This window comes from Scomber scombrus, chromosome 2, assembly GCF_963691925.1.
Source record: "Scomber scombrus chromosome 2, fScoSco1.1, whole genome shotgun sequence".
NCBI lineage: Eukaryota > Metazoa > Chordata > Actinopteri > Scombriformes > Scombridae > Scomber > Scomber scombrus.
In genome coordinates, this window is record NC_084971.1 from 26,426,186 (window position 1) to 26,440,337 (window position 14,152).

Genomic DNA, 14,152 nt, shown 5'->3' on the forward strand with positions numbered 1-14,152 from the left:
TTTTTTTTTCACCTTCTCTGTTCTGTCAAACCAGATGCAAAACAGGTAGTTGCGTGTTCTGTGTTTAGTCAGCAACCTAGTTGACAGGCCTGTGTCTGAGTTTGTTCATTTAAATTTCAAATGTGTTTTCTCTCTCCATGGTTATCTTTCTCATCTTTTCCTTTTTCCCAGTAGATCAATAGTATCTAGATTGTTAGTTCTTTGTTGGTTTGTTTATCATTTATGTTTCTGAGTTCAAGTTATTTTTTTTACCTGTAAGAAGAACGTGTTTGTTTAAAGAGAAAATTTGAGTGATAAATATGTATCTATGTGGCAAACAAACTGTAAGCTACCAATTTAAAAAAAATAATAATAAACTTTTTTTTAAACAAGCAGTTTCCATTTTATAATGCTTCCTCATGCATAGGTTTAGTTGTTACCTTGTGAAGGCTTGCCTGCTATTAAACAATGTAAAAAAATATGTATTGTGGCAGCCTTAAGCTCCTTGTTAGACCTGCTCTTGCGGCTGTAGCAACAGTAATTAGCAAAAAAATAAATTAAAAAAATCTAAAGGCAACAGCCGCTGTTTTGTGTGGAACTGACACACCCATAGAAACGATCTGAGCATATGTTCATGTGTGTACCTGCCCAACCTGTCTGAATTATGATTCATGAGTTTGACACGCTGAATGTTACAGCTGTCCTAGAAGAGCGTACATAGTTTCACCACGCTGTCAATAACTTAAAGACGACGACTATTAATTGCAGCTTCTTCAGTTAAAAGTGTCTTTCCTCACAAAACATCAAGACTGCAGTATTTCTGTTGACTAAAGACTTTAACTTAACCTAAACCACAGACCCACAAAAGAACATAAGGTTATATATAACCTTATGTCCTTTTGTGGGTCTGTGGTTATAATGATGCATAAATAACCTGTGTTGCATTCATTCAAGTAGAAATACATAAAGGTGTTTTTTTTTAACCTATTTCTATACTATGGCGCTGCTCAGTATTGACAGTTGTAGAAGTACACAATACAGCAATGTAAAAAATACTTAATTTAAAGTGAAAGTCCTGAACTTAAAATACTTAAGTAGAAGCACAGGAGTGTAATCCGCAGAATGTAGAAGCACTGGCTCTGCAGAAAATGTCTTTAATGATTTATGTTTGACATTATTAAATTGTTACTACTGATGCATTAATGTTTAAGTAGCATTTTACTATGTTGGCTGGTTATAGTGGAGCTAGTTTTAGCTACTTCATGTACAGTTTGATAGTTAAGTTCAGTGTAGGAGGGTCACAAGATAATTAATCCACAGGGTTGTTTAATAAGCGAGGTAGTTTTCTCTAATCTTTGCTTCTTTTAAAAAAAATTAAATATCAGATAATTTTTCCTCTTTGTGCCTCAAAATAGAAACGTCTGAAAAGTTTAGAGAGGAAGTGTTTCTTTTTTGAACACCCTGAAACAGACTGTACTTTTTTGGAATGAGTCACAGGCTAAAAAGGTTGGAAACCACTAGTGAAATCTTTAGTAATGCATCACATCACAAGTTTATCACGTTTATTTAATGTACAGTTTTAGTGTGTGTGTGTCAGATACACTTTGTGGAGTAAACAGTATAATACTTTCCCCTAAAATTTAGTGGAATAGAGGTAAAAAGTAGTATAACATGTGCAAGATGTATTAAAATGGAAAAACTGAAATATTACATTGACATAAATATTCAGAGCCTTTGCTATGACACTTGAAATACAGCTCAGGTGCCTTCCATTTCTCTTAATCATCTTTGAGAATATTCTGTCCCTCGATTGGAGTCCACCTGTGATAAATATAATTGATTGGGCATGATTTGGAAAGGCCTCGCAGCTGACTATGCATATCAGGACAATGACCCCAAGCACACTGCCAAGAAAACGCAGGAGTGGCATGGGGACAACTTTGTGAATGTCCTTGAGTGGTCCAGCCAGAGCCCTGACTTAAACCCAATCGAACGCCTTTAGAGAGAGCTGGAAATGACTGTCCACCGAAAGTCCTGATCTAATCTGACAGAGCTTGAGAGGATCTGCAGAGAAGAATAGCAGAAAACCCCAAAAATCCAGGTGAGCAAATCTTGTAATCAATGTCAATGTCAGTTTTTTCCTTTTTAATAAATCTGCAAAATTGTCTAAAATCCTGTTTTCATGTCGCCACTGTGGGGTGTTGAGTGTGGGTTGATGAGGGAAAAGATGAGTTTAATACATTTTAGCATAAGGCTGCAAAACAACAAAATGTTAAAAAAAAAAAAAAGTGAGGTGGACTGAATACTTTCTAAATGCACTGTACTTGAAGTATTAAGAAAAAGTACTCATGCTATGGGTACCATATTATTGTATTATTATTGTTGATGCATTAATGTGTAATGGTCATTTTACTGTTGTAGTTTGAGGTGAGAGATATTTTTAATCATTTGATATACTGTTGGGTATCATAGTTTGTAAACTGATGTAAAATCTCATTGTGTGACCAGTAACCATGTATGTCACATAAATGTAGTGGAGTAAAAAGTACAATAATGTCCTCTGAATTGTGGTGGAGTAGAAGTATAAACCAGTGGTTGAATAAGTACTGTACTTATACATTTAAGGTACCTGTGTTGTATGCATCTCTGTATTTCTTCTCCGCTACATTTATGTACCAGCTTTAGTTACTTGTTAGATATTTAAGATTTGAAACAATAGAATATAATGTTATATACAATTATCCTGTTGTTAAAATGTGTTACAAACGTTGTGCAGAAGGTGCTATATAAATAAAGTTTCTGATTATTATTAGAAAAAAATATGATACACTTATATAATATGATGCAGTACTGTTACCATTAATCTACCCAGAGAATCACCACATTAGTAACCTTGTTGGAGATAAAAACAAACAATATAGTTCACTATAACAATAATATAACACTCTGTTAGAGTATTTTTACTTTTGATACTTCAGGTTCAAGGTTCAAGGTATCTTTATTATCCTTGGGGGGACAATTTGATTCACAGCCAGCAGTAACAGCAAACAACAACAAACCAAATACAAATTATATTTGAAGAGTGTCATTTATAAGGCTCATAGCTGCAGGAATGAATCTTGAACCAACATGTAGGTCAAGTTTAGGTATATTTTGCTGGTAATACTATTTTACTCAAATAATGTAATTTATAATTATAATAATACCTAAATAATAAGATATTACTCTATAACATGCCAGTCAACATGAGTATTGACTTTTGATACTTTAGGTTCAAGGTATCTTTATATCAATACTATAACACTGTATAATATAATAATACAACATTTCTCTCTATATGTATATGCCAGTCAATATAATAACATGAGTACTTTGACTTTTGCTACTTTAGGTACATATTGCTGTACTGGAGTGCGTATGCAATGTATTTTTAGACAATTTTACTTAAACAAATAATATAATTTACTGTAATAATAATAATATAATACTCTATATAATATAACAATATAACATATCTCTCTATATATATGTAAATGTGCAAGTCAACATATAAACATAATGAGTATTCTGACTTTTGATACCTAACGTGCATATTGCTGTACTGGAGTGCTTATGTAATGTATTTTTTTAGACAATTTTACTAAAACAAACCATATGATTTGCTATAATAATAATAATAATAATAATAATAATAATAATAATAATAATAATGATAACAATAACAACATAACACTCTATATAATATAATAATATAACATCTCTATGTATGCCAGTCAACATAATAACATAATGAGTACTTTGACTTTTGCTACTTTATGTACATTTTGCTGTACTGGAATGCTTATGTAATGTTTTTTTAGACCATTTTACTTAAGTAAATGATGTGAAAACTTCATCCACCACTGATGGAAACACTCAAATACAAGTACCTCCAATTTTTGCTTAAGTGCAGTAGTACTTGAGTAAATGCATGGTCTTTTTTTTCTGGTTACTCTCCGCCACTTTTGGGGCTAAATTATACATGTTTGATGGTGTGTTTTTTGTTTTTGTTTTCTTTTAAAGTACTCCTACAGGCTTGCTGCTGGTGTCACTGGTGCTTGGTGTGTCTTGCATTGCACTGTACACTGTGTTGCAAGGCGGAGAAGGAGGAGGAGGAGCAGATAGGAGGGAGGGAGCTCGCTTGCTGCTGCTGCTGCTGCTGCTTGCTGAGAGAAAGAAAGACCAACGCAGTGAGCAACACACACACAAGGCAGGCTGCTAACCGAGAGGGCAGCATGGCGGGTCTACAGGACTTCCAACAAGGCAGCCACTGTCACAGGAAAACGTGGATCAATATACTATTAGGAATACTTCAATTACTTTTACCCTGCGTGCAGCACGGAGGGGCTCAGCTGCAAGGTTTGTACCGCCTTCATCTTAGTATTTATTATTTCCCATTTCGCTTCAGGAGACATGAAGTTAGCTTAGGGTTTGACTTGACAGCAAAAGAAGCGATGCAGTGGATGTGGAAATTTGGTGGCATGCTACATTAAGAAAAACAGCATGTGGAATCACAAAGGGCGCTAAATGCTCTGAATTTATTTTTTAAAGCAGTGACTTTGTTGTGTTTTTCTTTATTTATTTATTTTAAACCAACTCTGAGGTGCTAGTTCATGCTAGCTGCCAGTTCCTCCTTTGCTTGTGTTTGGTTAACTTAGCTTTGGCAGCAGTGTGAAGTAAACCCTTATTGTCTGTGGTGACTTGTTGTTTGCTGCAATGAAACCACACAGTGTGTAGTAAGCTGGCTCTCTCTTGGTGTCTTGGTGTCCAGTAGTAAAGCAAGCAGAGATATGTGTGTGTGTTTGTTGTTTTTTTTTTTACCAAGTTAGGTGTTAGCCCAGCCGAGCTAACCCTTTCCTGCTAATCAGGCAGCTAGCAGCCTTTTGTCAGCCTGCCGAGGCGAAGTCATTTCCTCACTTGTTTGTGTCATTATCATCCACGCTGTTTCAGTTTATTCATTAGTTATAGCCTTTAAAATATAACAAAGCTACACATGTTGCAGCGTGATTCTTCTCCACGGCTTAAATATGATGCTTTACTATATGCAGTTTTCTCTATATTACCCAATTTCCAACTCAAACACCTCACTGTTTGTTCATTTAAAAAATTTTTTTTTTTTTTGCTCCCCACAAAGCTCTGAGTCAGATGTCCACCAACGTGGTCGAGGTCTGGCAACCAGAGGATGCAGAGCCATTAGTCCCACTTCAGGTAATCAAACTTTTTTTTGCTTTCATTTAAGTGTCTTTTTCTGTGTGTTAAGGAGGAATTGAGAGTATAATGTGCAAAGTAGTCATCACTTAATGCAGCCAGATGTACGAACACGTGTGTGGTTTTTTTGTGCACCCCCCCCCCCCCCCCCTTCTTCTTGTTCTTCCTCCTCATTGTGTTTCACTTTGCAACTAGTTGAATCGTGCATATTCACTCGTTTATGTAAGGAAAATATAAGCAAGCATCCACACTTTGGTAACAATGAATCTTGAAGTTGTACATGTTGTTAGCAACTTTTCAGATTTCATATTAAATCAGAGCGGGAGGCCACCTGCCATGTGGCTCCTCCTTATTTTCTTTTGTACATAATGTCCATTGGGGACCTGAGTCTGGTGCACACTGAGAGCATGTTAGGACCTACATATCCTGTATCACTACTTTGCACTTTTTTCCCTGCTTTTTGTTGTTTTTGTTTTGTTTTTTTAGTTTCCATGTTTTTACTCCTTTTATGCAGCTTTTTGTTTAAAGATCTGAGCTACTATATCCCAGGAGTTTGTGATGATTACATAATCATGGAGCAAGACCAGCACAAACAGCAGGAGTTTAGTGTTTACTGATAACCTGTCATGAGGTCACCAGCTGACTGTCATGTTACCTGAGGGGGGTGTGTGTGTGTGTTTGTGGGGAGGGGGGTGTGGCGTGTTTTTTTTTTCTGCAGGGGCCTTGTAAACAGATGTGAATAGACTTGATAATGTGGTTTGCTTTTGAAGGAGATAAATGAAAATGATAGCTAGTTTGAATACTTTAATTAGATGACTGGGTTTGTGTTTTGTTTGTTTTTTTCCCCCACAGATGATTAATATACTTTTTTTGTAATGTTTGATGAATTTAGTGAATACATAAAAAAAAGAGTTGCTCGCCACAAGTGACTTAGTTTAACATGCTGCTGTGTTTCATGAAGTTTTAAAAACTAGCTTTGCAATCTGCACTCTAGTAATTGCCACACATGTATGCCCAGACTAGAGATGGTTCTGCATTTAAGATGAAAAATATATGCAATAGTTAAAAGAAAAGGGGAAGTATGTCATGGTTTGGTGGGGCTTTTTTCCCTCTCATTCCTACCTTGCAAACCAATTGGCAGATGGCAGAATTGTTGACATTGTTAGGTGTCATGTTTAGATAGGCGGCAGTGAATGGAGTGACTGTCTCAGTTACATGGGCGATGTGAAATAGAGCATGACATGCATGTCTCCTATACTCCACCCCTGCTGGTGGTCAGCTGGTCGAGTCGTAATAATGTCGCTGCAGGCATGTTGAAGTGGCATTGCAGGAAGTACATTGTCATCTGCCCGTGACACTTAAATACACTTGTAAAAATATCTAATTTGGTTTGTGGGAATCACAGCTGAGCAGATGTGCTTATCTAGAGCTCTTACTTCATCTTTGTCACACACCTTTTACTTATGATTTGTAAATATTGACTCATGCTTTGCATTAGCGTAACAATCATGCGGCTAAATAGAAACTGCCAGGCCCCCCCTTCCTCTTCATTATTAGATTAGCTGAGGTTGCCATTTCTTTCATTTACCTTATTGAGTTTTAATGTTTTTGCATACAGACCCTTTTGCTAAAATTGTAAATCCCCTGCATTAATCTTAAAATCCCTGCAGCTAGAATCCAGTTCATTGACATATACTTGTGCTCTGATTTTGCTTTAACGTCTCATCTGCCGCTATGAGCAGAAACAGCATGTGTTCTGTTGATGAGCTTAATCAGCTGTAAAATCTTGTCTCGTTCACTTAAGCCATTGACATGCCGAGGTTCAAAGATGCTGAGGGATGAATTGAACAGTGAAATATAGTTGATTTGTTTCCAAGCTGCTGGTGTCAGTAGAAGCAGATTTTATATCGCAGTATGTATGATACAATAAACTGTTGCTTGATAAAATACAGAGATGGCAATGTCTTTTTTTTGCAGGTATTGCAGACATAACGTTGAAAAAATCCTTTAAATCGAGTATTAACATAAAGCAGTCCCACTTGTGGGTTTATACAACCAGTGACAGTTTACAATTAATTTATTCAAGTTTTATTTAAACTCAGGAATACACTGAGACACTCATTTACAGCGTTGTTGAGTAATTACAATCATCAAAGAGCACAGTATAGTAATAATTACAATTTGATGAAACAATTCAGGGGGAAAAAAATGTTCTTAAATTTGCAAATGGAGCAGCAAATTAAGCAACACTGGATGCCCACTGTCCTCAAACAATGGCTTAATTAATTAGAGTAGACAGAGAGTCTATTAATTATTTTAAGCCCTTTTTCTTCTTAAAAAAAAAAAAAAAGAAATGCTAAAATTCTCTGATTCCAGCTTCTGAAATGTGAGCACTTTCTGTTTTTTATTAGTTCAGTAAACTGAATATTTTTGGGTTGGGGACTGTTATTTGGAACAAAAGAAGACTTTCGAGGTGTCATCTTGGGCTGTGGAGATGGTGATCAGCATCTGTAGACCAAATGACAAATGAACTAATCGAGAAAACAATCAGCATATTAATTGGTAATGAAAACAATGTCTCAGTAAATGGCATCCTGTCTCCGATCTCTTGTCCAGACTACATTTCATTTCATGTAATTCCTGATTGTATCAGCAGCACTACGTTCCTAAAGGTGTGTGTATGGATCAGATGGATCAGACAGATAACACGTCGTACTTAAACAGTCCTCAATTGTTGTGATCATGAATGTAGCCGTAAGGCTTTAGATTGTTCCTATGGTAACTGTATGTTCAGTGTTTGAAGAGAGCAGAGCTTATCTTTGTGGGCCATACATGGTGCACATAACCTACTGCACTGTAGCTAACTGTGTTTGTGCTACTGTGTTATAATTCTCTACTTAACACACTTCATTCAGTTAAAATGAACGGTACTCCTTTGTGTGTGTGCATGTTCATTTGTTAATGGTGTTCATGTGGTAACACTAGGAGGAGTGCATTTTAAAGTATTTCGCTGTATTTTAAAGGATTTCCTCAGATAATGATGAAACATTAATCCTTCCCTTTAGGAAATTCCTGAGATGTTTACACTAGAGCTAAAACCAGTGTCTTTTTTGATTGATTAATCTCAGAAAATGGTAAATGCAGATCACCATTTCCCAAAGCCCAAGAATATGCCCTCAAATATCATGCCAACAGTCCACAACCCAACAATATTCAGTTTACTGTCACAGAGGACTAAAGAAGCCACAAAATATTCACATATAAGAAGCTGGAACCACATAATTTTAGCTTTATTTTTCCCCCTTAAATAAGGGACTCAAAATAGTTCAGATAAGATAAACTTTATTGTCCTGAAGGGAATTTGTCTTGGGCTAAAAGTGCTGAATACAGCTGCAGATAAACAACATACATGACAGACCCAGTGACAGGACCAAAAATGTAACAGTGAGCATAACAACATAGAAACATTCAAGTAAAATCTATTTAAAAAATCCTAGAACATGAATAATAATGAATAGTAAGTGATAAATAGTAGATAAAAGTGATCTAAATTTAAAAGGGATATTTGCTGGTTATTGACTTGACTGTGTTGATCATCCAGTTGTTGCAGCTGTTGTTTACACACCATTATCACACAAATCAGAGTTCGATCCTGGTCATAGTATTGCAGCAACGACCAAGCAGATGCCAATTAACTACCAAATATGGAGCTGGTTAAGTTTTGCCTCTGAGGGGTGTGAACTAAAACCAAACTGAAGTGGATGCAATGTTGACATGCACACTGTAATCTGGTTAGATAATGGTTTGAGGTGGTCACATGGTTTAGAGTAGTTAGTAATTGGTTGACATGGTTTGTGTGATAATTGGGTAAATGTATGGAAGCATAATTGGTAGCTTACAGGAAACGTATTATTAGTGGTACAGAAAAGTGAAAGAAGAATTGCGGGTTTTGTACTTCAGACTCGAAACTTCATCACATCACCACAACCAACAGTAAAACACACACACACAAAAAAATATTAAGATATTTATTGAAAGGATTTATTGTGTACCGATAATAAATAAAATAATATGTAAACAACTACTATTACACATATTTTTGGCAACTTCACTACAAGTTTCTGCATTATAACACAATTAGCCATCCTTATAATGTAAAGCAGGGTGCAGTCCTGTTCTCAGAAAAATTGTTGAGGTACGTTTTGGATTGGTCGTCTGTTGTTTGTGCGAGTTAATAGATTAGCTAGCTGCAGACTTGTTGGCCTGGCATTACCACTCACCCTCTCCCACTTCTGGCGCTGGTGTTTGGTCGGGAAGTTGCTGCCCTTATGAACAGACGATAGCCAAACTAAATTTAACAGTATCTTCATCTATGGAGAATAACGTTCACTTTCATGGTTGTTTTCAGGCCCCTTGGTTGGACTCATATTTACATCCACTTTCACATCCACTTTCATCACCGGTAGCCATGAGCCTGTAGCTCAAGCAATGCTTTTGTGGTAGGAAATGGCCGTGTGTTTTGACATGCAAGCAAAAAGCTGCGAACTGGCTGTTGTCGCACCTATTTCTGCTGTGTCACAGACTGTTAGATTTATCCATATGAGGTAAAAAAAAAAAAAAGTCAAAAGATTATCATCGTTATCTATTATATAAATGTTATCCCGATCCCCTGTTGAGATCGTTTTATTGCCCAGCTCTAGTTACCAATAAGTGCAAAGTGTTTTGTTGAGTACCAATCTTCAGAAATCATGTTCAGTTCGTTCAGTAACACTTCATGCACACTGTGAGATTGTTTAGTATACAGCAAACTGGATGCTCATTGTTTTATTCTGAGAAATCCAGTAAACTCTGCCAACACTGGCAGAAATTGCTGCCTGCTGTCTAATTTGGAGTCAGGGTGGAAAAGACGCAGTGCCAGTTTTTAGTTTCCCAAGGCTATTCCAGTTTTCAGCTCTCTCTGATTTCCTGGTGTGTTTACAGTGAAATCATATTTTATGCAAAATAAACCTATTGACATTTCAAGAAATTAAATACATATGCACAGTGGCGACCTGTATCGGAGCAGCTGGTGGTTTATAGACGTACATCAGTTGTTTGAAGGATTCTGGAGATAAGTATCCAGCAGGCAGGTTGTCTTATCATCCCGCAGAGCCTCCTGATATCATGGCTTTCTAGGCCACAGTGTGACTCAAGAAAAAATGCAGCGTATGATGTCTGAAGTGTTATTTTTTTTGTTTTTCCTCTGCAGGTGGAGAAGGAGCGAAGAAAAGACGGTCTTCCACTGGAAGAAAGGTAAGCTTTTTATAGCTAATCTTCTAAGGGACAGACGTGGGGTTTTTCTTCACAAGTTTGTAATGTATTGCACACTCACAGTCAGAAACCCAAGCTGACAAGGTGTGAAACGACATCGAAACTGGCCAATTTTAAGCTACTTCAAACATCAGCCAGAGGAAGTCACACATACATGCAGCAGTTTTTGTTAAAGAGTATCAACAGTTATATGAAGTTCACGAAAGGTTTCCACCTGTTCATGAGTGGCACTTGGGAATAGACTTTCCACTAAGGCACATAATTATTAACAAAACCCCAGACCAACATAGAGATTGCATCATACTGAAGTGACATCTATAGTGTATAGTGTACAATTATACTGTAAGATACAGTATGTAAGCAGGGCTGTGGTGTGGCGTGGCGTCAGTTTGTGAACAGCCCAGTGGAAAAAAAACAATCCTACCCCTGCATCAACAAAGAGTTACAGTCCGTAAAAGTACAGACTAGAAGTGTTGTTGGGAAAAGTGAATGTGAACATAGTTTTTTTTAAATTATAAACTATAATAGGACTCTGTTGAATGACGTATTTAATATGCCGCATTAACACTGTGTAGCTTTGGAGGGTGACATGTTTTTATATTCACGCAGTCAAATTGCATGGTGTAGTTTCAGAGTAATAGGCTTAGGGTTTCTGAAAAAGGCCTTTAAAAGTCTTCCCCTGTATGCAGGCTATGTTGTTTATGTTGGTGAGTGAGGGGGTGTGTGACAAAGAGAGTTTGGGGGCGTGTGCTAAAGAGGCACAGAACCAAATTCCTGACTAATTTTAGAACTCCTTGAAAGAAAAAAAAAAGGAGGAGAGGTCTGTCTTTCCTAGCTGTTTTTTTTAATGTTCCTGGAGAAAACTGTTCAGAAAATAGATGTTTTCATCGAAACTCAACAATTCGTGGTATTATTTAAAAATGGGCTGGCTGTTCCTGTGATTGCTCAGAAGCACAGCAGTATTGAAGCTTGTTTATCCTTCATATTACAGATGTTTAATAAATGGCACACAGATATAATCTTGTTTTTGAGCCCCACTGCTCCGTGTTGATCTTAAGAAGCGATGCCAGTCCCAGCCCAGCCAGTGCGACAGTATACCAAATTTTCCCCATACTTATATGTTCATACCTTAACATGTCAGGTATAGTTTGACTGACCTGTATCTGCAAGATGTTTGTATCACTCTGCATGACTTTAATGCCACCTCACTGCTGAGTTATTGCAATGCCATGATAGTATATAACCCAACATGACAGTAACATGCACCCTTGGCACTACTGTGAAATTAATTTGATGTACAATGTATAATATAACCTAACAAAACTTGTCATCTCCTGCAATTCTTTAAGCACTTTAGACTGTTTTAAAAGTGTGCAGAGTAACAATAAAACATTACAACAGTAACAAAAACAAGCAAAGAAGGTAAGATTCCCTATAATAATTGCCAGTATAAGTTCAAACATGAGTGTTAGTATTAACCAGAAACATTCATGTTAGCACTGTTGCATTCATGAACAGCTAAGCTTAATCATGCCCTTAATGAGAAACTATGACAACCTTGCAGACTCAATATAAGTTGCCTTGATTCAGATGCAGCAATGTTGCTGACCAGTGTGGGAATATTGCTATTTTTAAAGTCCAGAGAGGTGAGAGGCAATGGAGGCTTTGCAGTGCTGGTTGACCTTCAGACCTCCAGAGCTCCGGGGCTGTGAGGCCTCTCGTGCCTGGGTTATCAGGCACTTGGCAGGGCTGCCATCACTCTCTTCAAGCCTGAAGAGCAACACAGGCTGCAGACACAAAGGTTAATGATATCTCTTTCTGAGACCAGTCTTGTGTCAAAAGATGCCTCAGTTCCCCTTGTCTTTTTAGAAGTTTTTATTTTAATCTCCACCCCATTCATTTCTTATAATATCCTTAAAACATATCTTCCTGACTCAAACCTACTGTCTACAACTGTGTTAATACTATGGGACAAGTCTTAGTTTGCTATGTGGTTTAAATTTGGTGTCACTGTTACTCTTACTTTTTCCCCGTCTTGTACAAATGCATGTGAGCACCGGTTGACCTTAACTCTCCTATGATCCTAACCTCTCCCCTAGAGCATGGCTGAGGTCACTGCAAACGTTGACTTTATTTGAGTTAGATCCAGGGGATCAAATGGCGCCAAACATAACTTGTTATTTTTGTACTGTGGCAGTGGACAGAACCCTTGGACTACAGCTCAGTGGTGCGCTTGTTGAGAGTCTGAACGTCTCTTCAAGGGCAGCTGCTGTTGAATTCAGAGAAAATAACAAGTTACTAGCATGTACGACACAGGAAATGCTCTCCTCCACCTTTTTGAAGACGTACATGAGAAGCTTACACTACCAGCCATTAAAGACAGTGCAGCATGTTTTCCACTTTACTAGTCTAGTTTTAATTAAATAAATATCAAGCTGGTATTGAAACTGCTGATAGCAAAAACACCAGATCTTTATCAACTGCCTGCTATCAAACAAGACTCTTGTGCAGACGCAGACGACCTCATTTCCCCTTCAAATTTGACCCCTCATATGCTCACCCACACACACAGTTTTTCCACTCTGACTAACACTGTTTGACAGGTTATGAATTAACAAACAATTAGTACTGCAGAGAGCATGAGAGAGAGAGAATCACTTGTTACATAATATAGAAGACAGTGTCCCTCTTTATCAAGTCAAACCTCACTGCCAGCCTATTTCTGCTTCCTGGTATTGTTGTAATCCACTAAATCTATCGCAGGGAGCAAGAAAAAGGGGGTAAGAAAGAGAAAGTGAGGAAGTGTTACATATTCTCTGTTTGCAGGTGGTAAACCATGTGGCATTTTGACAGTTGAGACATCCACAGCAGGTGAATGAATGGCTGCAAGTGGCGGAAAGAGAAGGTGTTTCTTTGATAGTGAAAGGCACACAGTCGGTTGCACTATTTGTCACACAAATGTGGGGAGTTGTGCGGTAAAGTAAAGAAAGATCTTAAATAAAGACGGGTAATGTGTGGGCACCCACTGGCTGCAAGCAAGCAATCCATCCTGCTGAATAGGGTTTGGTTCAGTTTTATTGATTCTGATTATTCTTATCGAATATTTTTTCCAATTTCAATATATTTTTGATAAAATACAAGAACAGAAATAAGCCTGCTTTTATAATCCTGGCACATTTAGGCTATCATCACTAATCTGTGACAGGAAGGTTTCTTTTCTTTACAGTTTAAAAAAATATAAATATTACTGTTTCTTATCAGAAATGATAAAGTAAAACAATTACAAACCCTAATTATTTAAAGGTGCAGTGTCTAGGATTTAGTGGCATCTTGCAGTGAGGTTTTAGATTGTAACCAAAATCTCTCTGTCTTATTGTATCTCCAGCAGTAAAGAAAACCTTCTCACTGAGGTAGTAGAGGACACACCGGTATGAAAGGACTAGGTCTGATATTAAAGGCCAAGTCTCCCTCCTGTTTTACCACCAGAGAGCAGGGTCTTCTGAGGTCATTATAGGTGGCGTGTCCCTCTAAATCTCCACTTCTTTGGAAGTCTTTTCCTGGATGAACAACGTGCTCCGAATTAGGTTTTTCCTCAGGTCATTATCTCCTGCAGAAA

General features: G+C 37.4%; 1 protein-coding gene across 1 annotated transcript in view; it reads left to right on the top strand.

The window, feature by feature from the left end:
- The first annotated feature begins 4,222 nt into the window (after positions 1-4,222).
- The window catches only part of tmem131l (transmembrane 131 like), a 44,087-nt gene continuing 34,157 nt past the window's right edge, over positions 4,223-14,152 (top strand). The window contains exons 1-3 of the mRNA XM_062433962.1: positions 4,223-4,377; positions 5,153-5,226; positions 10,475-10,518. Of these exons, the coding sequence (XP_062289946.1) occupies positions 4,254-4,377; positions 5,153-5,226; positions 10,475-10,518 (242 nt within the window). The 5' untranslated portion in view covers positions 4,223-4,253. The remainder of the gene's footprint in view (positions 4,378-5,152; positions 5,227-10,474; positions 10,519-14,152) is intronic.